Source organism: Postia placenta, assembly GCF_002117355.1.
Source record: "Postia placenta MAD-698-R-SB12 unplaced genomic scaffold POSPLAscaffold_3, whole genome shotgun sequence".
NCBI classification, from domain to species: Eukaryota; Fungi; Basidiomycota; class Agaricomycetes; order Polyporales; family Adustoporiaceae; genus Rhodonia; species Rhodonia placenta.
Genome location: NW_020169834.1, coordinates 2,593,375 through 2,617,566, shown reverse-complemented (window position 1 = coordinate 2,617,566; position 24,192 = coordinate 2,593,375). Strand labels below are relative to the sequence as shown.

The 24,192-nt window shown below is 53.4% G+C and overlaps 9 protein-coding genes across 9 annotated transcripts; 4 read left to right on the top strand and 5 right to left on the bottom strand.

Annotated features, from left to right (window-relative positions):
• Positions 1–15: 15 nt before the first annotated feature.
• On the top strand, positions 16–831 carry POSPLADRAFT_1044838 (hypothetical protein; the record flags this gene model as incomplete). Its single annotated transcript, XM_024478620.1, has 5 exons — positions 16–222; positions 276–494; positions 554–608; positions 658–717; positions 770–831. 5 exons carry the CDS (start codon positions 16–18, stop codon positions 829–831), a joined length of 603 nt encoding a protein of 200 aa, XP_024342271.1.
• Positions 832–932: 101 nt separating this feature from the next.
• Positions 933–2,726, bottom strand: POSPLADRAFT_1167730 (hypothetical protein). Its single transcript, XM_024487981.1, has 8 exons — positions 2,622–2,726; positions 2,287–2,553; positions 1,884–2,222; positions 1,696–1,824; positions 1,527–1,645; positions 1,332–1,461; positions 1,134–1,280; positions 933–1,076 (listed from the first exon to the last, which is right to left on the bottom strand). The coding sequence occupies exons 1-8, from the start codon at positions 2,673–2,675 to the stop codon at positions 1,062–1,064; spliced, it is 1,200 nt and encodes a 399-aa protein (XP_024342270.1). The 5' UTR covers positions 2,676–2,726; the 3' UTR covers positions 933–1,061.
• Positions 2,727–2,942: 216 nt separating this feature from the next.
• On the bottom strand, positions 2,943–3,576 carry POSPLADRAFT_1044835 (hypothetical protein; the record flags this gene model as incomplete). The annotated part of the gene is made up of 4 exons (XM_024478619.1): positions 2,943–3,155; positions 3,330–3,389; positions 3,438–3,475; positions 3,540–3,576. The coding sequence occupies 4 exons, from the start codon at positions 3,574–3,576 to the stop codon at positions 2,943–2,945; spliced, it is 348 nt and encodes a 115-aa protein (XP_024342269.1).
• Positions 3,577–3,728: 152 nt separating this feature from the next.
• Positions 3,729–6,667, top strand: POSPLADRAFT_1073523 (hypothetical protein). The gene is made up of 12 exons (XM_024482616.1): positions 3,729–3,861; positions 3,920–4,017; positions 4,070–4,302; positions 4,370–4,633; positions 4,688–4,781; positions 4,837–4,906; positions 4,962–5,113; positions 5,172–5,308; positions 5,381–5,695; positions 5,752–5,918; positions 5,969–6,140; positions 6,220–6,667. The coding sequence occupies exons 1-12, from the start codon at positions 3,752–3,754 to the stop codon at positions 6,562–6,564; spliced, it is 2,157 nt and encodes a 718-aa protein (XP_024342268.1). The 5' UTR covers positions 3,729–3,751; the 3' UTR covers positions 6,565–6,667.
• A 9-nt stretch (positions 6,668–6,676) lies between these two features.
• On the bottom strand, positions 6,677–11,552 carry POSPLADRAFT_1044833 (hypothetical protein; the record flags this gene model as incomplete). The annotated part of the gene is made up of 18 exons (XM_024478618.1): positions 6,677–6,814; positions 6,873–6,977; positions 7,041–7,135; positions 7,194–7,262; positions 7,323–7,363; positions 7,429–7,696; positions 7,789–8,072; positions 8,123–8,204; positions 8,530–8,702; positions 8,751–8,823; positions 8,898–9,198; positions 9,249–9,527; positions 9,585–9,654; positions 9,715–9,987; positions 10,161–10,642; positions 10,691–10,988; positions 11,010–11,394; positions 11,531–11,552. The coding sequence occupies 18 exons, from the start codon at positions 11,550–11,552 to the stop codon at positions 6,677–6,679; spliced, it is 3,438 nt and encodes a 1,145-aa protein (XP_024342267.1).
• Positions 11,553–12,309: 757 nt separating this feature from the next.
• POSPLADRAFT_1044832 (hypothetical protein) lies at positions 12,310–14,871 on the top strand (the record flags this gene model as incomplete). Its single annotated transcript, XM_024478617.1, has 9 exons — positions 12,310–12,321; positions 12,373–12,432; positions 12,486–12,706; positions 12,755–13,076; positions 13,132–13,702; positions 13,754–14,144; positions 14,196–14,557; positions 14,639–14,742; positions 14,797–14,871. The coding sequence occupies 9 exons, from the start codon at positions 12,310–12,312 to the stop codon at positions 14,869–14,871; spliced, it is 2,118 nt and encodes a 705-aa protein (XP_024342266.1).
• Positions 14,872–14,972: 101 nt separating this feature from the next.
• Positions 14,973–17,967, bottom strand: POSPLADRAFT_1167722 (hypothetical protein; the record flags this gene model as incomplete). Its single annotated transcript, XM_024487980.1, has 5 exons — positions 14,973–15,948; positions 16,010–16,513; positions 16,584–16,687; positions 16,743–17,276; positions 17,326–17,967. The coding sequence occupies 5 exons, from the start codon at positions 17,965–17,967 to the stop codon at positions 15,057–15,059; spliced, it is 2,676 nt and encodes an 891-aa protein (XP_024342265.1). The 3' UTR covers positions 14,973–15,056.
• A 277-nt stretch (positions 17,968–18,244) lies between these two features.
• On the bottom strand, positions 18,245–22,507 carry POSPLADRAFT_1054217 (hypothetical protein; the record flags this gene model as incomplete). Its single annotated transcript, XM_024480494.1, has 9 exons — positions 18,245–18,505; positions 18,561–18,708; positions 18,767–19,117; positions 19,176–19,498; positions 19,551–19,656; positions 19,707–20,029; positions 20,085–20,420; positions 20,823–21,976; positions 22,036–22,507. The coding sequence occupies 9 exons, from the start codon at positions 22,505–22,507 to the stop codon at positions 18,245–18,247; spliced, it is 3,474 nt and encodes a 1,157-aa protein (XP_024342264.1).
• A 206-nt stretch (positions 22,508–22,713) lies between these two features.
• On the top strand, positions 22,714–24,152 carry POSPLADRAFT_1134099 (hypothetical protein; the record flags this gene model as incomplete). The annotated part of the gene is made up of 6 exons (XM_024484432.1): positions 22,714–22,806; positions 22,903–23,067; positions 23,115–23,282; positions 23,334–23,720; positions 23,776–23,927; positions 23,978–24,152. The coding sequence occupies 6 exons, from the start codon at positions 22,714–22,716 to the stop codon at positions 24,150–24,152; spliced, it is 1,140 nt and encodes a 379-aa protein (XP_024342263.1).
• Between the last annotated feature and the right edge of the window lie 40 nt (positions 24,153–24,192).

Genomic DNA, 24,192 nt, shown 5'->3' with positions numbered 1-24,192 from the left:
TGTAACATGCCCACCATGTCGTACTTTGGGCGTAGCCTGTCGACCGTGTCTTTGCTTCGCCCTGCATTGCGAGGCATACCCCGAACGGCTCAGAGGGGGTACGCGACGACCACGGAATTGCCGAGGCCGCCCCCGAAGGACCTCCCTGACCCGACGACCTTTTCGTCGCCCGCAAAGGCGCGGCCGTACAAGCGGCCCCAGCGCGACTTGCCACCAATACAGGTGCCCAATTTTTCAAGCTGTGATACGTGCTGCACGGCTCACGAATGCACCAGAGGAGGTGGCCCATCATCCTCGCGTTCGGCACCGTCGGCGTCGGCGCATGGGTCACGTTTATCGCGTGGACCCACAACCAGGAGCGGCTCTCCAGCTCCGTCGTCCGCCATATCATGGACACCGTGCGCGAGAGTCCAGAGCTGCGCGACGTGCTTGGAGAAGCTATTCGTCCAGAGCCCGTTTGGTGGCTGAATGGCGACCCGCACATCAGCGGCGCGGTGAGCTGGATAATACAGACCAGAATTCCCGTTACTGTGCTCAGAACCGCTCCTCTTAGATACATCTGATGCAGGGCACCGTCGACCTTAGCTTCAGAGTGAAGGGCCATAGACGTGTGTTAGTTTCTTGCTGTGTGATCTATGAGATTGATGACCGTCGCAGAATCCGGAACGCTGTACTTCACGAGCATACGCAAAGTAAAGGGCGAACCATTCACCATCCGTACGTCTCTCTATCTACTTGAGGATTCGACTCATCAACTGCGCATGTATAGTGCGGTTCAAGGTCATTGCTGACGACGGCACGGTTGTCAACATTCCTGGCACATTTGCGTAGACAGCTTTCAGCATGAGGATAGGGATGCATTCGCGATCCGGCGCCGGCGTTCCACGGTGAGTCGGCATAAGGAGAGACGACAACTCACACATCAACTTCCGGCATCTCATGCAAACAACGAAAGCGATAGCCTAAGGAATCCAAGATTCCAATAACTACTCCAATGCCATGGCATATACTACTGTACTCTAATATCAGTCAAGAGCGCTACATCCCTCACCCCTACTCGGTCAGAAGTGGTGGCCCTGAACGGGAATCCATTAGCATCTCCGACAAAGTCATGGGAGCAACCTTAGGCTTACCTCCTCCCGCTCGCGACCGCGGATGTAGGAAGGCTCAGAGCCCTTGTTGTAGATGTCGGTCCAAAGCTCGTTGTCCTCAGGAAGAGGTGATGCCTTCGCCTCCTCAACGGCCTGATCTACTTGTGCCTTCGCATCCTTGTCGAATCTCTGACAACCCCGTATCAGTACGCAGCGCGAACGAGCAAGACGTTTCCTCACCTTGAGCTCCTCCTCTGATGCAAGGCCCCACTCCTCGAGGTAGCGCTGCAGGCCACGGATGGGGTCCTGGGTACTACGCATACGCTGGACCTCCTCACGGGTACGGTAAGTGGTTCCAGGGTCAGACATACTGCAAGAAACAAATAAAGAAAACAAGTCAGTTGGTGCTGCATGACGTGTTTGTTCTGTACGCACGAGTGACCACCGTAACGGTAGGTGACGAACTCGAGGAGAATGGGCCCATTGCCGCTTACAACCCAATCCTTGGTGTGCTGGACGGCCTTGACAACTGCAAGGATGTCCATACCATTCGCCTTCGAACGATGTGAGCATCAAGACGTAAGGATATAGACCAGAAGCGTACCTGGATACCAGGGATCTTGTCACCACGAGTGTAGTACTCAGTGTTTGACGAGCTACGCTCCGCAGAGGTACCCATACCGTACTTGTTGTTCTCGCAAACAAACACGCACGGCAGGTTCCACAACTTCGCCTGGAATAGAAGATCGATGCATTGGCTGGTGCCCCACGATAAAACTCAAACTGGCGTACCATGTTGAATGCCTCAAACACCTGTCCCTGGTTGCTCGCACCGTCACCGTACATAGTGTACGTGGCGACGGGCTTCTCCTGGTACTTGGCGGCAAAGGCGAGACCCGCGCCTAATGGGACCTGCGCACCGACGATACCATGCCCACCCTGGAACGACTCTGTGAAGACGTGCATCGAACCACCCTTGCCCTTCGAGATACCGCACTGGCGGCCAAGCAGCTCGCCAAGCAAGGAAACTACAGTTCCCCCGCGGAGCACGGCGAACGGATGCGTGCGGTAGGACGAGATGATGTTGTCCTGGCGGGTGAGCGCCTGCTCCATCCCCACCGAAATGGCTTCCTATCCACCCCATTGGGAACATATGAGCGATGCAGTGAGGATCGCCAGCAGCCAGCACACACACCTGACCGATGGTAAGATGGCAGAATCCACGAATGAGTTTCTGTCTGTAGAGAGAGTCCGCGGCTTGCTCCATCCGCCGCATAAGTGCCATCTGCTTGTACATCTTGAGCAGGCCATCCTTCGTCACCTCCAGGTCCAGACTGGGGGCGTCGGTTTTGTAGCCGCGGAAGGAGTCTTCATGGAGCTTGACCGAGAAAGGCTCGGAGTGAGAGGCATCCTGGTGCAGTTGTGTTGAGTCTGCGGCGGTCTGCAGGGTGCGCACGAAGGGCTAAAACCAATTTGGCGCGTCAGTACATCCTGTCCGGTTACTGGGCGAGTGTGTATGCCGGTGCTCACCGCGATTTTGCGGGTGCGGGGAAGGGCAGTCCGTGCGCGTGCGAGGGAGGCCATGGCGGAGGGAGAGGAGAAGGAGGGATGAGCGTCTTGCTGGCAGGGAGAGTTGAGGAAAGCAAGAAGGGACGGAGACGCGTGCCGGCCCGTCGGGCAAAATCGTCACACCACTCGTTGGGGTCGGTCGACTCGCTCGTAAACAAACCATTCACACCGCGATGAGAAAAATGCCAAAGCACGACGCGCTTGATCTTCCACACAGTCATGTCATGGCAAGTACTGCTACAGTAATTATACACTTCATTTCGCACAGCCCCGTCCTACTCTTCATGCCTTCGCGTCCCTCGCAAGAATCTCCTCGACCCGTTTCACCTTGTGCGCGTTGCCGGTACCGGGCTGCAACTCTTTGTCGACGCGAGTGCCAATGCGGATATCGGTAGCGATCCGGGGTGCGCCCTTGGCGTGCACGGCCGCATGGCAATCATGAATGGCCTTCATAACGGCTGACCATGGTCCCTCTTCGAATCCACAATGAGCCATCTGTGGAGTTACAGAGCAAGCGACGCTCACATACCGATGTTGGTTCCATAGCCACTTAAGGCAGATACATGAACGGGTTGCATGCTCAGAACGATAGAGCAACAACTTACTGCATCTGGTCGACGATTGCCAATGGATGAGCTATTGCGCTATACTATTGCGGAGGACACGCACCTTGTGAGTCAGGCCTGTCTTCTCCAACACGCGAGCGCACTCGGCCACATATTCGGCTACCTGTAGGTCCAATTAGTTCTGGTGAAAGTATCCTGTGCTGGATCGTACCGAGGGCTCGCCAGTACCGATGGGGACGAGACAGAAATCTAGCCGATAGCTCCGTCAAATCGCCGTCTATTAGTATGGGCTGTCATAGGCCCTGTACAGTACCTGCCACAGCATATAGATCTTCATTTGTTTCCGGCATGTCGTTACAGTTCGAGAGCGTCGAGAACACAATCTCGGTCCGGATGTGTCGATTATGACTGTGCGAAAGCAGGCAGCTTCTAGTCTACGCTCGAGGCACGCGCGGGGTAGCCTCACCAAGTACTGCCGACCGCTTCTCTCTAGCGAATGTCCTGCAACCGTGAAACATTTCCGACATGACAATCCCCACCATAAATCTATCGTCCCTCAAGAAGGCAAAGAACTCAGTCATCGGTAATCCCACCGCCAAGCTCGCCCTCGCTCACGATGACGCCTTCATCGAAATGTAAGCGTCCATCTCACACGACGATGATCATGAACATCGGGCATTGACCGTCGTGGAGGCTCGTCGCATGCATCAACAACCCCTCGCCGGAGGCCCACGAGGCGCAAGCCGACATCCGCACGGAGGCTGCCCATGTTATAGCTTCGCTTGCGTACGGTGCGCTTAAACCCTATGGCACGGCAGACAGAGCTCAACCATTCATTTTCAGGATCCTCCGATGCCCTCAGGACGCTCTTGAGATGCAACGCCCACCAAGCCTTTCTCTACGCCATCTCGCTCTTCCGGCCCACCGAGCCTCCAAAGCTGAAGGCCGCCTTCGCGCGCGCCCTGCGTGTCCTGGCATCGACCATCGCCGAGGAAGTCGGGCCCTCGCAATGGGGCCTGCGCACGTCGTCGGAGATCCGCGTAGAAGCCAAGGCTGCGCTGGACTATCTCTTCCAGGTAGCGCATGCGTTCCCCCCTGTCCGAGCCGGTGTGCGTAGCGCCGTTTGTAACGCCATGCTTGCAGACAGACATCCTGGACATATACCTGCCCCTGCTCGCGGACCCTTGGACCCAAACGAGTATGAACATCGCACAGCTGCTTGCCGCCGGGGTACGTACAGACGCACATCGGACCGCGGTCACGAACTGGCTCCTGCCTTCGGAGCGGCTGAAGGAGATCAAGGGCAAGCGCGGGTGGGAGAAGCCAGACGTCGCTCGCGTACCTAGTAGGCAGGGCGGGTGGGTCGTCCGCGCCCTTGTTGCACTTCTGGGCAGAAAAGACGCCAAGGTAGCGGCATTCGGTCTGTTGCAACTATGTACCGAGCTGACATGTTTGATGCAGCTTCAAGAAGCCGTCCTGTACGCGATTGCTTGTCTGGCGGAGGAAAATGCGTCCGTAGCCATTAGTCTGGCGATCCCGTCTCTGGAGAATGAAGGTATGCACATATTTGCCCATCTGAGACATTGAGAGCTCAAAGTACTGTCCTGCAGCACCTCTCTGTGTCGTGCTCTCATTATGCAAGTCACGCTCCACCGAGATTCGTCTTGCGGCCTGCCTCTGGTACACCCTCCTCAGCATGTCTGCTATCCTTTGACTAACTTCCTGGTTTTGACAGCGCGACGCGAATAGTTCGCGCTGGGCTTGCACACTCTCCGTTGTCTACGACGGACGACTCTCCTGTGTTGACCGTGATGTATGTTGTCAACCGTCTCATTGCCTCGGAGTCTGATGCGGCGCAGACCCGGATGAAAGCCTGCTACATTCTCTGTATGCTCTGTCCGTTTTGTCAGCCGTCTCTCGTTGGTTCACCGCTATATACATGCAGCCGGGCTTGTGTGCGACAACAAGGAGCTTTGTACGCTTGCGGCTCAACGCAAGTCTCTCGACAAACTGGCTGCTCTGATCACCAGCATCACACCGAGCGAGAAGACAGCGGAATGGGAGCAAGACGAGCCCGAGAGCGTATCTCGGTTGCGCGAAGCACGTCTCCCACCCTGTCATGCACACTCCCGCGACTGACGAGACAAACAACAGGCGGCCCTCATCGCGGTGGCCTCCATCTCGATGTTCGACGACGACATCCGCAGCCAGGTCACGGACAAGCTCCAGCTGGTGCCCGCGATCCAGACGTCGCTCTCGCATACGCACGTCGGCGTGCGCTATGCAGCGTGTCAGTGTGTCCGCGCGATCAGCCGCTCCGTGGCGGTGCTGCGGACGAACATCGTGGACAGCGGGCTGGGCATGGCGGCGTACCAGCTCTTTCTCAAGCAGGACGAGGACCGGCGTATCACATTCGTTGCGTCGACCGTCGTGTGCAACTTGGTGAACGAATCTTCCCCCTTGCGTGATGTGCGTCCGATGGTGATGCGGCGGTGTGTGAACTGACATGGCTTTCATTATCCTAGGTTCTTGTAACGCAGGGCTTGCTGCCCAGGCTCGTCCAGCTCGTCCATTCGGGAGACCCTGCCCTTCGTCAGAACGGTCTCTGGGCGATCAAAAACCTTCTGTATAGATGCCCGCAGGCCATCAAGCGTCAAGTCATGGACGCCTTAGGCTGGGACGAGCTGCCACAGTACGTGCCTCCCTTACTCCCCGTTACTGTGCATTACTTACGTACCGTAGCCTTTTGATGGACCCAGAGCTCGACATACAAGAGCAAGCATGGAATATCTTGCGCAATGTTGCTGACAAGCAAGACGACGTCGCGATGGTCTTCGAAAGGCTGGGTGCTGACCGCCTCCTGGACATCCTCGCGGATGCGATGGAGTCTGACTTTGAAGATGTCATACACGAGGTAACCCACTCTCCCTGCTGTATGCTCGGAATGACGCTGAGCTTGTGCGCATTCTCATCTGGCGCGAACACAATTTTAGGCTGTGTGTGCACTAGCAAATCTCGCCCACAGCACTACGCATCAAGACCTGATCCTGTCGCATCCTCGCATCTTACCCGCGTTGCACAAATGTCTCGTCGATGGCACAGCGCGCATTCGTCAACCCGCCGTGTCATGCATTGAAGAGCTTGTCAAGGGCAATCCTCGCAGCCGCCAGGCCCTGCACGATGTCGGCATTGACAGGACGCTGCGGCACATGAGCGTGAGCAGTAGCCCAACTAGAACAAACTCAATGGGTCTGCATGGTGGATTGGAGAACGACGTCAGGTCGCACGCGCGAGACGCGCTATATGGACTGGAGCACAATGCGGATATTGACATATAATGTTAGGTACATTATTGCTATCGTGTCCTGTGAGTTTGTCTGTATACAACCGCTGTCTTTTGGAGTAGGATGCTGTCCGTCGTGCTATCCAGTGTCTGAATGTTATCTATGGCTACACCTCCGGACTGAGTGATCTCTCCGAAACATTTACATCTTGCTGATCCCAATAGAGCATCAACGCTTTCCCAAGTTCCTTGCCCAATGCAAGACCCAATGGGACTGGAACAGCGTTCCCAATCTGACGATGTTGCTGCAAGATGTTTAGATGTTACAAACAGGGTGGAGCGAGATGTGTGGGAACAACTCACGTCCGCTACACGATCCGATAACTTAGTATTGACTGAGTGAAACTCATATTTGTCCGGGAACCCTTGGGCGCGGGCGCATTCGCGTACTGTGAGGATACGCTTTTGCTGAAACAAGAAGCGTGTTCGGTGATATTGACTATAAATCATATGGCGTTCAGGACGACTTACGTTTGGGTGTAAAACTCGTCCAACCTTGGAATTCGGTGCAACTGTAGTCAAGGCGGTCTGGAAGATTTGATCACCGTCGATTCTTCCATACACCCCTGGGAGTCCGAAACAATGAGGCCTTGGCGATGTGAAACATTTCAAAGAGCCACGTACTATCATATCGCTTTCTCGCATCACCGCTTGACTCGAAGAGCCTGCCCACTCTGAGTTTTGCCGGTAGACCTGTGCCATTTCAAGCCGCATCGGATCGGCTGCCCGTGGGGATTGAGACCAGACTCTTACCTTCATGATTCGCGTTCGGCGTCAAAGGAACTCTGACAACGCTGTGGGAAAGGTTTAGTGCGCAATGAAGCAAAGTAGATGGGAGAGGAGATGACGTTTCACGCACCGCTCTACAATGCGTGCAGGGAACAGGCGAGTGTAATGATGTGTGACCTCTGCACCGGCGCCCTGGCGGATCCATAGTTGATACCTACTCATGGGAGGGTGTGCGTAAGGGACAGGGTCGGTAAACCCAGCGAGTCTTGGTTCTAACGAAGGGACTGCGTCAAATCTCCTGATACCTTTTGCCAGGCGAAGACCAATCTCATCGAGGTCTTTTGGGCCTGGACGGATCTCATTGAATGGATTGACCCTTTGGAACCGATTCAGGGCTCCTCACGAGACCACGAATATGCAAGATGCTCACCAATCAAACGACGGCTACAAATAGGGTCAGTCAAGATGAACGAGGATTTTTCCCGTGCACTCACAAGGTCTGCGATGGCGTCGTTCACGGTGACTGGTAGGAGAGGCACACATTGATGGTTACTCTGGCCACTCTCTTTGTGGCGAATCGACCATGTAACAGGCTTAAGGACTTCGCCTGTCGGGAGCTTGAAAGAGTGAAACGAGCGTTTAGTGAGGTCATGCATAGGCTTCGGGAACTTAGGTAGAGGGACGCCTTGTTTCGCTCCCCAGAAAATGACTCTCCGGCGACTTTGTGCAGCGCCATAATGACCAGCATCTACGACCTTGAAATGAACCTGGTAACTGCGTGATGTGCAGCGTATTCGAGCTGCAAACCACGCTAATGTACTTACCCGAGGCAGACTAAGGCGCGTATAATGAATTTCACGACGCCCATCTTGATTCCGCCGACGATCGCTCTTCCCACTTGCCGACCTTTGAGCGGATAGAGCAGTAATCCAGGTACGTTTTCAAGCAGGAAGAACAGAGGGCGGTAGAATTCAACATATGATATCATGTTACAAACCAATGAGTTCCTAAGGTAGTCGTAATCAAGGGTTGTACGCAGCGAGGAGCGTATTTTGTTGTCTTACCTGATATCATCCGCTTTCTGTAAGATTGCATTCTTCAGCCATTACGATCAAACGAGGGCGAAGGAGACTACCTTGTAATGATTCATTATTGAGAAGCCTTGACAGGGAGGCCCTGAGGATACGTTGATATGAAGATCATTAGTCCACGAATAAAGGGAGATACGCACCCCCATATATGAAGTCGACCTCGCCTTGGGTCGGCATCGGCGGTAGCTCATGACGCTCGTCTTCACGCAAAGACAAGAGTGGCTCCGGATTGTTGCCTTCGTGAGCGGCCAGTGCATGCTTCAATAGGACATTAGAATCCTGGTTATAGACGATCGCATTAGTATGGTTTTCCCTATTTTTTTGGTTAGTATCGTGTAATCGTGCTAATCCGGGAGCATACTGGAATGTCAAAGCAGCACCAGGCGAGAATTCAACCGCCCATTTCGTTTGCACAAAGCCAGACAACTCTAGTCCTGTGGAGAGACCGCCAGCACCTGTTACGCATGACGATGAGATCTTTGATGATATTCGTCGCCTTAATGTCTACCTGCAAATAGTTCCAGTCCGCGAAGAGGGCCCTTGCGATCCAAGACTTCAACCTCGCTCTCCAGCTGGTCGATACGCTGTTGCCGACAAACTAAGCATTGTGGTATAGACTTTGTTAGGGTATGCAGGTCATCCAACGATTGCGCTATGCTATTGTTGGTGTAGAGATCTGTGTAAAAGTGATCATCGTGTTGTAGCCATTCGTCACGCCGGTCACGAGATTCGATGAAGGCGACATAGGCCTTGCCTTGTATGCGATCGGCATTGATTGTCTCGTATTCCCGCGTCCGGTACAGTCGACGCTTGAGTCAGATCAATACTATGAGGAGGAAAGTATACAAATATCACTCACATTATCGCTCACGACTCGAGAACTCGTATCATCATCATCATCATCATCATCATCATCGGGACAATTTTGCACGACGAGGTCATATCGTTTGTACCAGCGGACCTCGACCTCAAGAACATGACTATCTGCATCAAGGATGAGATTTACAAGCTGACCGATCTCAAACAGAGCAGCATTAGACGATGAACTGTGAGGCATTACGTAGACGAAGTCATGGACATGATAATCGATGCCGAATCTTGAGATCCCGCCGTCGGAGCACGGCGTCCATGTCGCTTGCTTGTCGCGGAGAGTATGCAAGCCACAGACGTAACATCGCTTCCACGGTTTACATACCCCGATGGCTGCTTGTATGTCCTGATCAGTGACATTCACAAGAGCGGCCTGGGTGCTATCCCATATCATCCTGAAGCCGTTGTGAATGATGCTGTATGACTGGGCTCATGTCTAGTATCTGAAGACATACCGCGCGAAGAACAGATCACTGGGCTCTTCTATAGGTTCTGGCTCGTCTGGTCCGAGGACGCGCAAGTTGCACCGTCTGTATATACACTCGACCGGAAGGTCATCGCATTCATTCAGATAGAAGAGTCCGTTGGGATGGGCCGTCTCTTGTAAGAGCATCTGCGAGCCATGTTGTAGCCATCTTGCATGGAAGTACTTTCGGGTCACTGGTTTGCTTCCATATTTACATTTCAGCGTCTCTTGGCGCTCGAACATGTAGGCAATCTGGCAAAACCTGTTGATCATCCGGTGAGATTGAAATTGACTACAAGATATGAGAGGCTTTCCATTTGGCGTTAGCCAGCCAGTTGATACTCCGAGATGGATCTCCTCCTGCATTTTTCGCTCTAATAGCATTGCCGTCAGCGCCCTTTTCGACCATTATTGTATCGCCGACCTAAGCATGACTGGAAATTAGCGTTCTGAATCATGTAGTTCACGAAGGTGAGATAACATGCCGAGTACTTGACTCCATCAACGATGACCGATTTGTAATAGTAAGGGGCAATTCGAGAGGTCGGGACCCACTCAATGCGTGCTGGGTCAGTATAATGCACAGGCGCAACGTCAAATTCCATCCCATTGTCATCGGATGCCTTCTCTTCCAGAGATTCCCCAGTAACTTTGAGAGTCTGCACAAATAGATCACCCGCAATACGAGCAACCGTAGGAGTCACAATTGTCCTTTCGCGGTGCAGTAAAACATTCTTTTCGATGTCTTTGAATGTCTTCTTAATCCTTTCCTTGTGGGTCGCTGACTCCTTTTTGCCACTCTGAGAAGAGACATTGAGCTCTACGAGCGAACAGATGAGAGGCACATGTGACAGAGCACGACGCAGCTGAGGATCATCAGCACATAGCATCTGAATCATGGATTCGATGTATGCTCGCTGGAAAGGGGGTCAGATAGAGGCTTGGAATAAGGTTGTAATACCTACGGTATCATCCGCGTTGAGATCCTGTTCCCCCAGCTCACGACTGAGAAATTTGAGAGCGATTCCTACTTCATCTGAGGATTCTGGTGTCACCGCCAACAATTCGACGAACTGATCCGTTGTCGTAGTAGGATCAGCGAGACTAGAGCTGATTGTGAGATGCAAGAGTCGATGTTTGATCCAAAAATCAATGAAGAACGGGTAGTACGAATCCAACGGCTGGTCAAGAATATACCAGGAATTCTGCGTCCGTATATAGATGTTGCTGACCATATCCTTTTTCAAAACATGAACTGGGAGCCTAGGCAGCCAAGTCACTTACGGATCTATTTGTAGGTCTCTGCCTCGTTTACAAGAGACGTTGTGGACATTGAATTCAATGATCTGCGAGAGCTTGACTCTTGGTTGCAGCGATGGTACTGCGGAGGTCTCACTGCCGTCGTCTCCGTCGTCTTCGTTGTCTGATGAGTCCGTGTAGGATCTCACAATACCAGAGGCGCCATAGGTAATGCCATCTTCAGACTCTGGTGTGAGACCGAGGAGCTCTGCAATGCCCACCATATGCAAACCAAACCATTCGTAGATTGCAAAATCATCGAGGACCCGGATGGGAATGGTCTCGTCATCCTGAGGGTCGGCCACCGTCTCGCCATCAACCACCAAGTCGTCTTCGATTTGCTCGTCTTCTGGGATCTCGTACCGGGGTCCTGCTGATGTCAGTGGTTCCAGATGCACTCTAGAGACGCCAAAGTCAACGAGGCCTCACTTATTGATGCATAGTCGGGTTCATGGCTAGGGGCGCATCAGAGCTTCGATATTGGAGAGCCGAAGGCCTAGACTCACGATGCGCTGACGACCTGGACATCTGGAACCTCAACGTAAGGCAAGAGATCCGATGAGAGCGAGTATGGCTTCTGCCGAGCGGACTGTCTGCAGTGTGTGCATCAATATAAAACCCCACATTTCCTGAACAGCCTCGATCTTGCCTTGGCCCCTTTCAAGTCGATTAAAGGAAGTCAGCCTAAAATGTCTTTACTTTCCTCCCTAGTTCAGCTCAAAATTGACCTTTCTAATCTGAGCTGCTGGAGATTAGGAAATTTAGTACATTAAGTCGCCTCAGGAAAATTAGGGTTTTACTTGTGTCTTCATCGTTTTCAACAGAACGAGACCGTTTCCTGGAAGATCGCGCATGGCGAATCCTAGAGGACGCCGGCATGCGAGAACGAGTGGGTCCCAATAGGAATTAAGACAGACGTGAAGAGTGTTTCGGCAGGTACCAAGTACTATAGCCACAAGAGACGTTCTCGCGACGCGTGCAACCGTCACGCTGTGACTCGACGCGTCTGTTACACCGCGTCTGCGGCCGCTACGCGCCCCTCATCTTCGTCTGTCTTTTACGATGTCGCTTCCGGTCGTGAACATCAACGTGGACTATGAAGCAGAAAAAGGTACGTTGACGTGCATTGAAAGTACATGCATTGGGTCTTACCGTGACTGCAGAGCGGATTCAAGGGTTCTTTTCCACCTTTGTCGGACAAGACAAGGATTTGGCGCGTGGAATTGCGGACATCGACATTAACAATGACGGAGGCCCACCACCTGCTAGGGAGGGGTTGAAATACATGCAACAGCTAGTATGTAACATTCCTATGTCGTGAAACTGCCGTAGCTGACGGATGCGTTAGCAACAAATAGCTAACCGTGAGCAAGAGATGCTGGTGGTTGACTTGGAAGACATTGCAGAAGTAAGTCGTACCTTGTAACCACATGACTGGCTACCAACGCGTTGATGTTACAGCATGAAAAGACGGTCGCGGAACTAGTTAATCGCATTCGTCAGAACACTCGACGATATGTCATACTGTTCAGCGAAGTGGTGGACAAGCTCATGCCGGTCCCTACCAAGGACATTAGCGAACAAGATGAAGTTATTGACGTCATCCTGCATCAACGAAGAGAGAGAAACGAGAGACTTGACGGGGCGCAGGAGGGCTTCCCGGATCATTTGCTCAGACGATAGTAAGTGCGTGTATTGCCGCATGGATTTTCTTCACTGACGTTTCACAGCAATCTCTACTTTCGACCTCTACTGTCTGACATTGCTATGGCTGTACGCGACGTCAAAGGCACTCATCTAGGCAAGCTCATTACGGTACGCGGTATCGTAACGCGCGTGTCCGAGGTCAAGCCACTGTTGAAAGTGAACGCGTATACGTGCGATGTCTGCGGTTCGGAGACATTCCAGGAGGTTTCTAGCAAACAGTTCACGCCCATATTCGATTGTCAGAACGAAAACGAATGTAAAAAGAACGGCATACATGGCTCATTGCACATGCAGACGCGAGCCTGCCGATTCAGTCCGTTCCAGGAGGTGAAAATCCAGGAGATGGTCAGTGACTAGTTGTATCCGCACATGAATTTATTGCTCACCTAGGGTAAATTAGGCGGATCAAGTTCCTGTTGGCCACATTCCTCGTTCGATGACCGTACATGTTCATGGAAGCCTCACGCGGCAGATGAGCCCGGGGGATGTTGTACACCTTGGCGGGATCTTCCTTCCCATCCCATATACTGGATACCAAGCCGTTCGCGCTGGTCTTCTCACCGATACCTACCTAGAGGTGAACTATATCTTTCAGTTGAAGAAACAATACAGCAACATGGAGATTACACCAGAGATCCGGCAGCAGCTCATTGAGCTCAAGGACGACCCGCAGCTGTACAGTAAGCTTGCGCAGAGTATTGCTCCGGAAATCTACGGCCATGTCGATGTGAAGAAAGCTCTCCTACTGCTGCTCGTTGGTGGCGTTACCAAGACACTAGGGGACGGTATGAAAATTCGTGGAGATCTCAACGTTTGCCTGATGGGCGACCCCGGTGTGGCGAAGTCCCAGCTTCTCAAGTATATCTCGAAGGTTGCCCCGCGCGGGGTGTACACCACGGGAAAGGGCTCTTCTGGCGTCGGTCTAACAGCAGCTGTTATGCGGGACCCTGTCACCGACGAAATGGTCCTTGGTCAGTTTGCTACCATGGTCCTATTCCCTTCACCACACTGACTACGTGCAGAGGGTGGTGCGCTTGTTTTGGCCGACAATGGCATCTGCTGTATTGATGAGTTTGACAAGATGGAGGAATCTGATCGAACAGCCATCCACGAAGTCATGGAGCAGCAGACGATATCCATATCTAAGGCCGGCATCTCGACAACGCTGAATGCACGCACCTCCATCTTGGCTGCCGCTAACCCTCTTTACGGTCGCTATAACCCTAAACTGTCGCCAGTCGAGAACATCAACCTTCCTGCCGCTCTGCTGTCCCGATTTGACCTCCTGTTCTTGATTCTGGACAAGCCCACAAGGGACGACGACGAACGACTTGCACAGCATGTCACACATGTGCACATGTACAACACGCACCCCGAGCTTGAATTCCAACTCGTTGATCCACATCTCGTCAGGTAAGTAACCTCCTACGGTCGTTGTGATCTTATTACTTAAGTTACTTTCAGACATTACATCGCCCTTGCTCGCCAACGGCGCCCAACGGTCCCGCCAGAAGTCTCTAACTATGTCGTTGAGTCCTATGTGCGCCTGCGCAAGGTCTCCAAAGACGAGGAGATGCAGAAGAAGTCGCACACATACACTTCCGCACGGACTTTGCTTGGTGTTCTCCGGCTTGCGCAAGCCCTTTGCCGTTTGCGGTTCTCTGATTATGTCAGCCAGGAAGATGTCGACGAGGCTCTGCGTCTGATGGAGGTGAGCAAGGTGAGCTTGCAAGAAGAGGACGACGAGGAGCGCGAGCACGACCGCTCCGACGTGAGCAAGATCTACAGGCTCATCTTGCAAATGATGACCGACCATCGGTCTGGCGGTGAGGACAAGCGGCGGAAGAGGTCCAGGCGTATGGGGAAAGGTTCCGCTGGCGAAAATGACATGGATGTTGATGGCGAAGACTCGGACGACGAGGATCTCGATGAACTGTCTTTGATCGACATCCGTGCTCGCGTTCTCAGAAGTGGTTTCACAGAAGCCCAGCTAATGGAAACGATTGTGGAGGTATGCCATAGCCCATAAAGCAGCTTCTTATGACACTGACGACTCCCTGTTTAGTACGAAAATATGGACGTGTGGACACGCGTGGCGAATAACTCAAAGCTACGGCTCATCAATTCAATAGACAGCTGAAGATAAAATGGACCGGTCGCTATACTCTATTGGTTTTGACGTCTTCCTCCTGCTATTTGTGTATGAGGTTCTGTGGTCTTGCTCTGCTGTCTGTATCATCTGTATCACATAAATACCATTATCTCCTCCACATATCCAGAACATTACAACATAACGTAAACGAGAGACATATTGTTCTTGAGACACTACCGTGTCTCAGATGCATGCTCCCAGCTGCCATCGCCGCTCCCGCTCGCTGGACTGTCCGATCGCTCCCCCTGCGGTTCGTGGTGGGTGGGTTCTATATGCTCCGACTCCGGCTCATCCCTGTATCTCGTGGGCGTGATGCCTCCCGCAGTCGACGGATCGTCGTCCAAAAATCCTGAATGTAGGTTGATGCCGGGCGATGGGCCCTGCGGGTGCAGCCGCGTCTCTTCATCCGCGTCTTCGTCGTCCGACACCTCGCCAAACGCATCGTACAGCTCTTTCGTGCGCTGCCCGCCTTGTGTGCTGCGGCCTATCGAGCTCATCGCGACGTCGTCGCTCTCGGGGAGGGTGCTGTACTGCGCCCGCCTGCGTGCGCGGCGTCGCCAGAAGAACACGCCGACAGCAATCGAGAATACGATGACCGCGCCAATTGCAACGAAGAACCACATCTGGTTCGTGACCAAATTCGACAGATCCGCGAACCATCCCTCATCCGGCGTCGGCGTGGTCGTCGTGCTGGTGGATGTCTTCGCGGGGTCCGCGACGTCCTCGGCCGGCTTGGTGGTGGTGGGCTGACTGCCGGGGAATGCGGGCTTGTGATTCTCGCCCTCTTTGTCGCCGTGGTCGCCAGGAAGGCCCGCAGTTGGCTTCGAGAATGTCTTGGTCGTAGTAGCCGTCGGAATGGGTGTCGATATGTGGCTGTCGCTGCTACCCTCCGCGGCCGGCGGCAAGAGAGAATCGATGACAGGAACATCATAGACTTTGAGGGGTTTGGTCGCGTCTTTGACGGATCCCCAGACCGTCATCGTCCAGCCAAGGAATGCGCCAGATTCGTCCTCCTTGTTCTGGTCGTTTACACGGAGAGACCACTTGCCCACTGGATTCTCATCCCTGTAACACGGCGACATACTGATCAGCCTCTTGTTTACGCAATTCAAGTCTTGAAACATACCAGTGCTTCACTGTCATGAACGTCCAACCTGGGAACCCAGTCTTGGCCGAATCCCCATAGCGTGTCGCCGCCAAAATGCTGCGTATTCCGTTCGGGCTTACAAGCTCGACCTCGACATCACCACGACGAGTATGCGTAATCCAGACTTTCACCGTAATGTGCTCGAGCTTCTCGAAATTGTTCTCGTCGAGCATCGACTGTGTGACCTCAATGCTATTCGTCACACCACCGGGTACAATGGGCTCGCCACCGGTCATCGTATGGAAGATGTTCATGCTGCCATTGGCAATCTGTACTGTCTGGAGGTCGATGAACGCCTGAGGCTTGACAAGCTGCCAGGCCTGCGCGGCCTTGATGAACTCGTAGCCGTTGATAACGCCGTAGCCATACTTGTAGCTGAAGCGGTTGCCCGCGGCCGTGGTTTCCCAGTCAGGATCATCCGGATTGATCATCTGTGCGGTCTTCACGCAGAGATGCTGGACATCACGCCATGACAGATCAGGTCTACGAATTGGGCAGCGAAATGATCAGCACAGAGCACAGAAGATATAATGCGAGCGATTTTTGGACGTACCTCGTTTGTAAAGCGAGTGCAAATATACCAGCCGCATTGGGCGCAGCAGCGGATGTACCACCATGAGAGTGAGCACACTTGTTCTTACCGCGGTCAGTGGTAGTCTACGCGGATGGCAACTCAGTAAAGCATGGAACTATCCCTACATGCTTGACCTACGATCTGGTTGCCACTTCCTGACGAGTATGCGACCACCATGTTCGCAGCACATGCTTCCGAGTAGTCCGGGTGGAGGCCGCGGTAGTCGACTGCAGCAACGGTGACCGAAAAGATACTGTTCGTGTAGCCGTCGAAATTGCACTGGTCTGCGCTTCTCCCACCGTTACCACTCGCGAAGACGAAAATTGACCCTTTGCCCTGGCGACCGTTCTGAATACCGTTGACCATGGCCTTCTTGATAAGGTATCCGGGGCCCTCCATGGACCTGCCATCATCTGGCGGTCCCCAGCTACACGAGAAGATGGATGTGTTCTGGTAGTCGTAGTTGAGCGCGGCGGACTCGTCGACGTCCGAGATAGGACCAGACAAAATACGGAGCCCGGCAACTTTCGAATCATACGCGATGCCAACACCGCAAACATCATTCTTGACGGCGGCTATCTGGCCTGCACAGCGGGTTCCGTGGTGGTCGTCGAAGAGAGTGGGTGTTGGGAGATCCAGATGGTCGTTGAAGTCGTATGAGCCGTAGGCATACTACACACATGTTAATCAAAGTGGTGCTTTAGGTCCAGACATCACTTACAAAGTTAGCCGCGAGGTCGTCACTGGTGTAGTCCAAGCCATCGTCGACTAAAGCGCTAATGACGCCCTTGCCTGTAATGCCCATATCCCATACACCCGTCACATTCATCATGTTGTGCGGGGACGCATCGTTGACGATGTGCCATTGCCTTCCAAACTCAGGATCTGTGATGCCCATACGCTGCGCAACAGATGCAGAACTCTCGATATCTCCATCCCCCCCAGGCGAGATTGGTGGAGGAGGCGCGCGTTTCGTGCGCTGACGAAGGGTCTGAGGGGCAAGATATTTTACGGAGGACACGATGTCTCGACTCCGAAGCGCATCCTCAGATCTTGCTGAGAATCCGCTCAACTGCGCGCGCGTCTGCAGGTCTTCAAGAGCTTGCATTACCGCATCCGCATGCCGCTTGCCCAGTAGCGACGACGGCTTCGGAGCACGCACAAGCCAGTGGTCTTGAAGAGCTCCCGCCTGCTCGACGATCTCTACTCCCAGCGAACTTGCACAGTCGGCCAGCGAAGCACCTGCATGAGGGTTGTGTTCCAGTACATAGTAGTCGTGTGTAGAATAATGGCGTTTTGCCGGTGTCGCGTAGACCGAGTCGTATGCAAGGAGCGCAAGGAGTAAGGTTAGCGGAAGACGCATCGGGCCTGCGCCGGTCGAGAGGGGAGGAAGGAGATGATGAGTGAGAATACGAGACCTGTGCACAACCCGACGCTACCCAGAGCGCCTGTGCCAATGTCACACTGCCCATAATAGGCATCTCTCCCATCAATCATGATCGCATGCGACACTACCAGATGATCTCAGATCACGTTTCGACCTGCTCCCCCACTTGCCGGTCATAGCCACAAAAACGTATATTGAGCACAGCATAAGTTCAACATAACAATGAAAAGAAGTATACGCAGACCATGGAACATCATGACAAGATTTCATGATGGAGGAGAATGTAGTCCTTAGCAACAACATTTTCATCCGGCATAAAGCTCGTGCATGTCAAATGAAGAGTGGGAGTGCGGTTCTCAGTCCCGCTGGCACGGTCGAGAATTCGCTCCATCGTGCCGTTGCGTTCTTGCATCAAATGCCCAACGAGGGGCGTCAGCCTGTTAGTAAGCTCCTTCAGGGCGTCGGGATATCCTTCGTTGATGTCAAGGGGGTCGATGCCCTCCAGAAGGTTACACTGACAGGAGCAAATAAACGAGCACTCCGATATCGAAGGGGGTCCAGAAACTCACGTTCTCATCGTAAACAGAAAGCTTGAGTTGGCTGCCTTCTTCATCCTCGATCACGAACCAGAATGCCCAGAGAGTGCGCACGAAACTATGTCCCTCGGGATCCATAACATCGTCGCAAGCGGGGCAGACGCGGAACGTGTCCGAAATACTAGAGCAGGCGAATCAGCCAACCATGCGCGCACACAACACGCAATATGTCTACCGACTCTTCGCTACAGTTCGTGCACCGCCGAACAGTAAATTTCTTGAGCTCTTCAGGATAAATATCGACAATACGAGCTTTGACTTGGTGTAAGTCCATGCACTTTTCGCTTGCCTCGACCTCCTTGATGCTCGTAAATCTGGTGAGTGGAACGCGAGACCGCTCGTCGAGTTGCGCAGAAGCAGCAGGGTTTGGCAATATGATCTCGCCAGAGTTAGGCGACGCAGAAAGCGTTTTGCAGGGTATAGATTGTGCGTCAGCGACTTCGCTGTTGCCTTTCCGCTGACCAGCGCTCGATTGAGGGCTCTTGTGCTTGCCACGTTTGTTCCTATACGTCTGCCACTCTTCCTTGCGCCTAGCCATCCGCATTGACTTGAGCGGCCGCAGATGATAATTTGATTCGCATAACTCACCGAAGCAACGCTGTCAACTCGAGATTGTTTGCTGTCTTCGCCTGTAGCTTGTTAATCAACCGCGCATCACCACCCAGACGCCCTGATAACTTCTTCGTCCCTCCGAACGACTTCAGCCTAAGATTGCGAATCAAGACGAGATCGCCCGGCGCCAAGTTATTGCCTGTCGTCGCTTGTCCATTGAATAGCGCAATCTTCACCACACGATCCTGCAGGCCCTGAAAAATAGGCGCGGACATGTCGACGACTGCCAAGTCCGTTCGCGACGTGTAGTCCGTCACATATAGGTAAGTGCGTTCGTCTTTTGGTGATACATGGAGGACCTGTGCGAACTTTGTTAGGACCCCACCGCCGATATATCGCGACAGATCGTACCTCGACTGTGCAACAGAAAATCCGCTCCTCTTCGACCTCATCAAACCGCTTGTGTGGGAATTCATCGGTGTGCGCTGCGACCATAGCATTGAATTTCTCTTTGCGCCTGTGCAGTATTCGATATCAGGCCGTCTATTGAAATAATCATGTACCCACTTAAGAAGTTCCGCCAGATGAGGTTCTGCTTCCAACTCGTCTTCATCTAGGCGCCGCATCTTGTTGATTTGCGACCATGTAGCCTCCCAGTAGCCTCCAGTGCTAACCTTCATCCTGCAATTACCGAAGAAGTAGTATCCCTTCCTCTCCGCAATGGCCGGCCCTTTTTCTGCAGCCGGAGCAAACAGCTCGAACTTGAGCACCTTGTCGCAGAGTTGCTTCGGCCACATATCCTTTTCGACGGGCACGATGGAGTTATTGCGTGTGTAGTCGGTAACAAAGAGCGTGTATACGCCATTCTCGTTTGGATATCCGGCCAACACCTGTGCAAGTGTGCATCAGGTCCCGAAATTGCGTACTCTACGACAGCAGACTCACCTCCACTGTGCAATCGAAGTACCCCTGCGGCTCAGCGGTCGGCGACGCATCAGCTATCAACCGATGGACTCGTCCAGAGCCACCCAAGCTATACCTACTCGTGACTTTATGTACGGTAATCGCATGAGCGTACGCCTCAGGATATATCGATTTCCACCAGTCCACCAGGTGGCGGCAGTAGCGCAACTCATTCTCAGTAGGCTGAAAGCGCAGGTTGTGGACACCAATAGGAGACGAGACGGGAGTAGAGTCATTGTCGCGCGGGTCAAATTTCGCCCACGACCAGCCCTTATAGGACGGTGCCACGCCACAAGCCGAACCCTGCCAACTGTCACCCTGTCACCGCAGGATCAGTTTCAAGCAGGCCCCGCATAGAACAGGATCCTACGTAGATTTGTCGAAGCATCAGGATATTGCCCGGCATCGCTTCCGGTAGCAACTCCGAAGCGCGAGCGAAGCAGATTACGCTGAAAGCTCCGCATTCCCCTATCGATGGATCAGTCAAGTATAGTCTTAGCTTGTTGTCTGTGGGGAAAACGTCGTGATCGAAATAAATGTCTATGACCACTAAATACGTACCACCCGTTGCGGTCCGGCTCCTTTCACCAGAAGACACAACCACACCCATGATATTGTATGATATCTTTTCCGTCAGTTTAACGAGAGGCGAATAACGACCCTCAACGGCATCATGATGTGTGAATCGAAATCAACATGTAAATCTAATGAACTGCTTACATGCTCAGTGTAGAATCCATCAGCTAACGCCTTCGACAGGTCAGGGCTGTCAGAATCAGATTTCGGAAGACGGCCGGACGAAGATGCATAGTGCACGGATGTATGTAGTGTAGGGTCCAGTCCATGAGAAATCGGAGGGACTGAGCTACCGGAGCGAGCAAGAGGAGCGAGGATCGAATCAGCGGATTGCTGACTGATCAACGAAGGAGAATTTGAGGCTAGTTTGGAGCGAGATGGTTCAGGGTCCCCGCGTTGAGCAGGAGGAGTAAGGGAGGAAATTAGTGTAGACGTCGGAATATTTGATATCGCAGAAGATTGAGCAGAAGACGAATTAGCAAGATCTCCCTCGGCGTAAGGAGTAAATTCCGCCATGGCGACATTAGATGAAGTATGCACAGGTTCAGTATGGACATGCGGCGAGGTGAGCGTCGATGGGTCAAGAGAGGTGTTCACACCAAAATTCTTATCGGTAGCGGCAATCGCAGCATCTGCCAGGTTAAAGGGGGGTATTTGGTCTTCAGGTGCACGTACGTCATGCATTCTCTGCAGCTGTTTGAGCCGTCGCCTCTCTTTCTTCAGATCCTTTTTGGAAATTGGCTTGTCGATAGGAAGCTTAGCTTCCAGCGACGCTCGCGTCAAACGTGCGTTCTCTTTCGACATCAAAAGAGGTTTGTTCGCATGTTCTTGATATGAAGACGTCTGAGGTATTTTGAAGACAGCCTGCTTTCGCGGACCTGACGAGTTCCCGCGTTTGCTTTGCGGTTTGGTAGACGTGTCGCTATTCAAGGATGAGGTCGACGAGACGCCAGGTGGAGGAGAGACACTCTTGTGTCCGTTCTGAGCAGGAGGTGTGCCTGTCCTAAGGCGGTCAATAGATGTAGAGGACTTCGACGCAGCAGGGAAAGCAACAGTGCTTTGGGTCGGATTAGAGAGCGGTGATTCTCTTTCGGGCTCTGCTCGGAGTACAGCGGCTGCTAGCGCAACAGGACCTACAGGAGTGACTGTGACACCCATCGCTGGATAAGCAGGCGCATAGTCACGTCGGCCAGTGCCCATCTGCGTGCCCGAAATATCTCTTCGTAGTGTGGCTGCAGGGGTAGCGAACCAGTCGCTCACTTTGGGTGACTTCAGTGCGAGGTCATCCTGCTCCTTGACTTTTGCAGAATAACACCAGTGAGTATGTAACATCATCATCAGACGCAATTGCTCTTACGATTCCATGTGTTCACTATCGGGTCAGCGTCCCTAGGGTTGGCCCTCTTGACCACCTTGATGACCGCACCGTGCTCAAAACTGAGGTCGAGCATTGGGCTAGTGGTGTCGAGCACACCGTCCTTGAGTGCAAGGTATATATCATCTTTGATACCAATTGCTGAATTGATGTGGCGGAGGTAGGGAGCACAGTCACCCGTGAAGACAACTCCGAACTTCGTGTCCGAAGAGCCATCCAAGGCCTCCGCGCGTAGCCGCATCGATTGGTTGACAGGAGGCCACTTCATAGACACGTGTACGTGAACAAAGCCCGTTCCATCGCTGCGGCCCTCCAGGACATCGGCGACGCGTCTCTGCAGACTTGGCTCGAAGACAGACGCGTCGGGAACGCCTGTGTCCGTGTGCTCCGTGCTCCGCGGCCGCTTGAGGTCTTCGCTGGGTGAACGCGCGTCAGATTCAGCAGCACGTTTCATGACAAGTCCTCCGTATTTTCGCGCTACTGGACAGCGTGTGAGTGCACTGCGGAGGATCAGCGATGAGGATATAGGGGAAGAAGACGCGTCGAAGGTGGGGCGCAAGTGGTCGCGGTCCACGTGACACCGTGTACTCGATCGTTCGCGGAAGCATTTCTGTGCACAGGCGTCATCTTTCCTTTCCACTGTCGCGCGCACCAACCACGATGTCTGAACTTCCGCTTTCAGGCCTGTTCCACAGAGCGCTCACGACCGCTGCGAAGGCGAACGACTTGCCCACCATTGACGATAAAACTCAGGTCGGTTAATTGCACACAGCTTTCACCGCTCGCTCACCCACAGGCAGCACACAGGAGCTCATTCAGTCCGCATTGCTTGACCTGAGGCTCGTCCAGTCCCGCGCCATTGCGCTATCACTCTTTAGCGAAAACGATTTGCTCTCGGACATTGCTACGCGCGATCTGGTTTACCTGCTGGTCCCGTTCGTATTTTCGGAGGTGGAAGGTCGTGTGAGGACTGTTGGTCCGGAGGAACGCCTGGAACGCGCGGAACATTCTCGCGTACGTGCTGCTTCTTCTCACCAGCTATTTCAGCTCACGTAGTTTAGAGACTGTACCGGGCTTTCCTGGCAAGTCTGGAAACATATCAAATCGTCCCCGAGTCAGAGAAGGCACTATATGGCCTCTCGATCCCGTCAACTGCAGACGCACAGAAGCGCAGGGAGGTCAAGATCAAGCAGTTTCAGAAGGAAAAGGAGCTTAAGGCTAGGATCACGGTATGCCTGGCTCACCATCTGTGTTCTGTTCATGCCGGCTCACCCCCGCAGGAAGTCCGCAAGCGTCGCAATCACGGCGCACCGGTCAGCGAGCCATCATCAGACTTTGAGCTCATCGCCTCCCTCCTCCCCGAATCATCCCAAAAATCCGTACCCCCACCCGCAGATGACGAGGACGACGCTGACACCGAAGAGATCCTACGGGAGGCGATCCTGCTCCTTCTCCGTCTGACATACGGCCAGGCGCACGCCCAGCTGCAGAGCCTGGAACAAGAGCTCCAGCTTCTCCGTAGCGCACCCCCGCCGCGGCCCTCGCAGCCCCCAGCGGATCCTCGACGCGCGAAAGAGCGCCAGGTTGATAACATGTGGCGGTTGGACGCGCCAAGGCCTCAAGGGGGACCCGACGGCAAGGGCCCATTACTGGATCCTAGCGGAAAGGTGCGGATGAGTTTCTGAGCCTGTGTATAATCGTCATTGCTGATGTCCGCCATAGCCTCTCCGACCGTTTACTATTTTACCCTCGCAGCCGGATCGTGCGGAGCTGCAGAACCAAGTGTTCGGCCCGGACCATCGCCTACCCACCATGTCAATCGACGAATACCTCGAGATCGAGCGCGAGCGCGGGAACATTATTACAGGCGGAGGGTAAGCATCTTGTCCATCTACGACATGCACCGACGCTGATGATCATGCAGACCCCAATCAGAAACGAGGCTCACTACCAAAGAACAATTGGCACTCGATGCGGAGCAAGACGGCGCTGTGTTCGGTGAGGAGAAGGCGGAAGAGCAGAGGCAGCAAGACGAGAAGTGGGCACAGTACACCGATACGCACCCACGCGGCGCCGGCAACACACTCAACAGAGGATAATATCGACTGTATTGAGATGTGTGAACAGCGGCAAGAAATA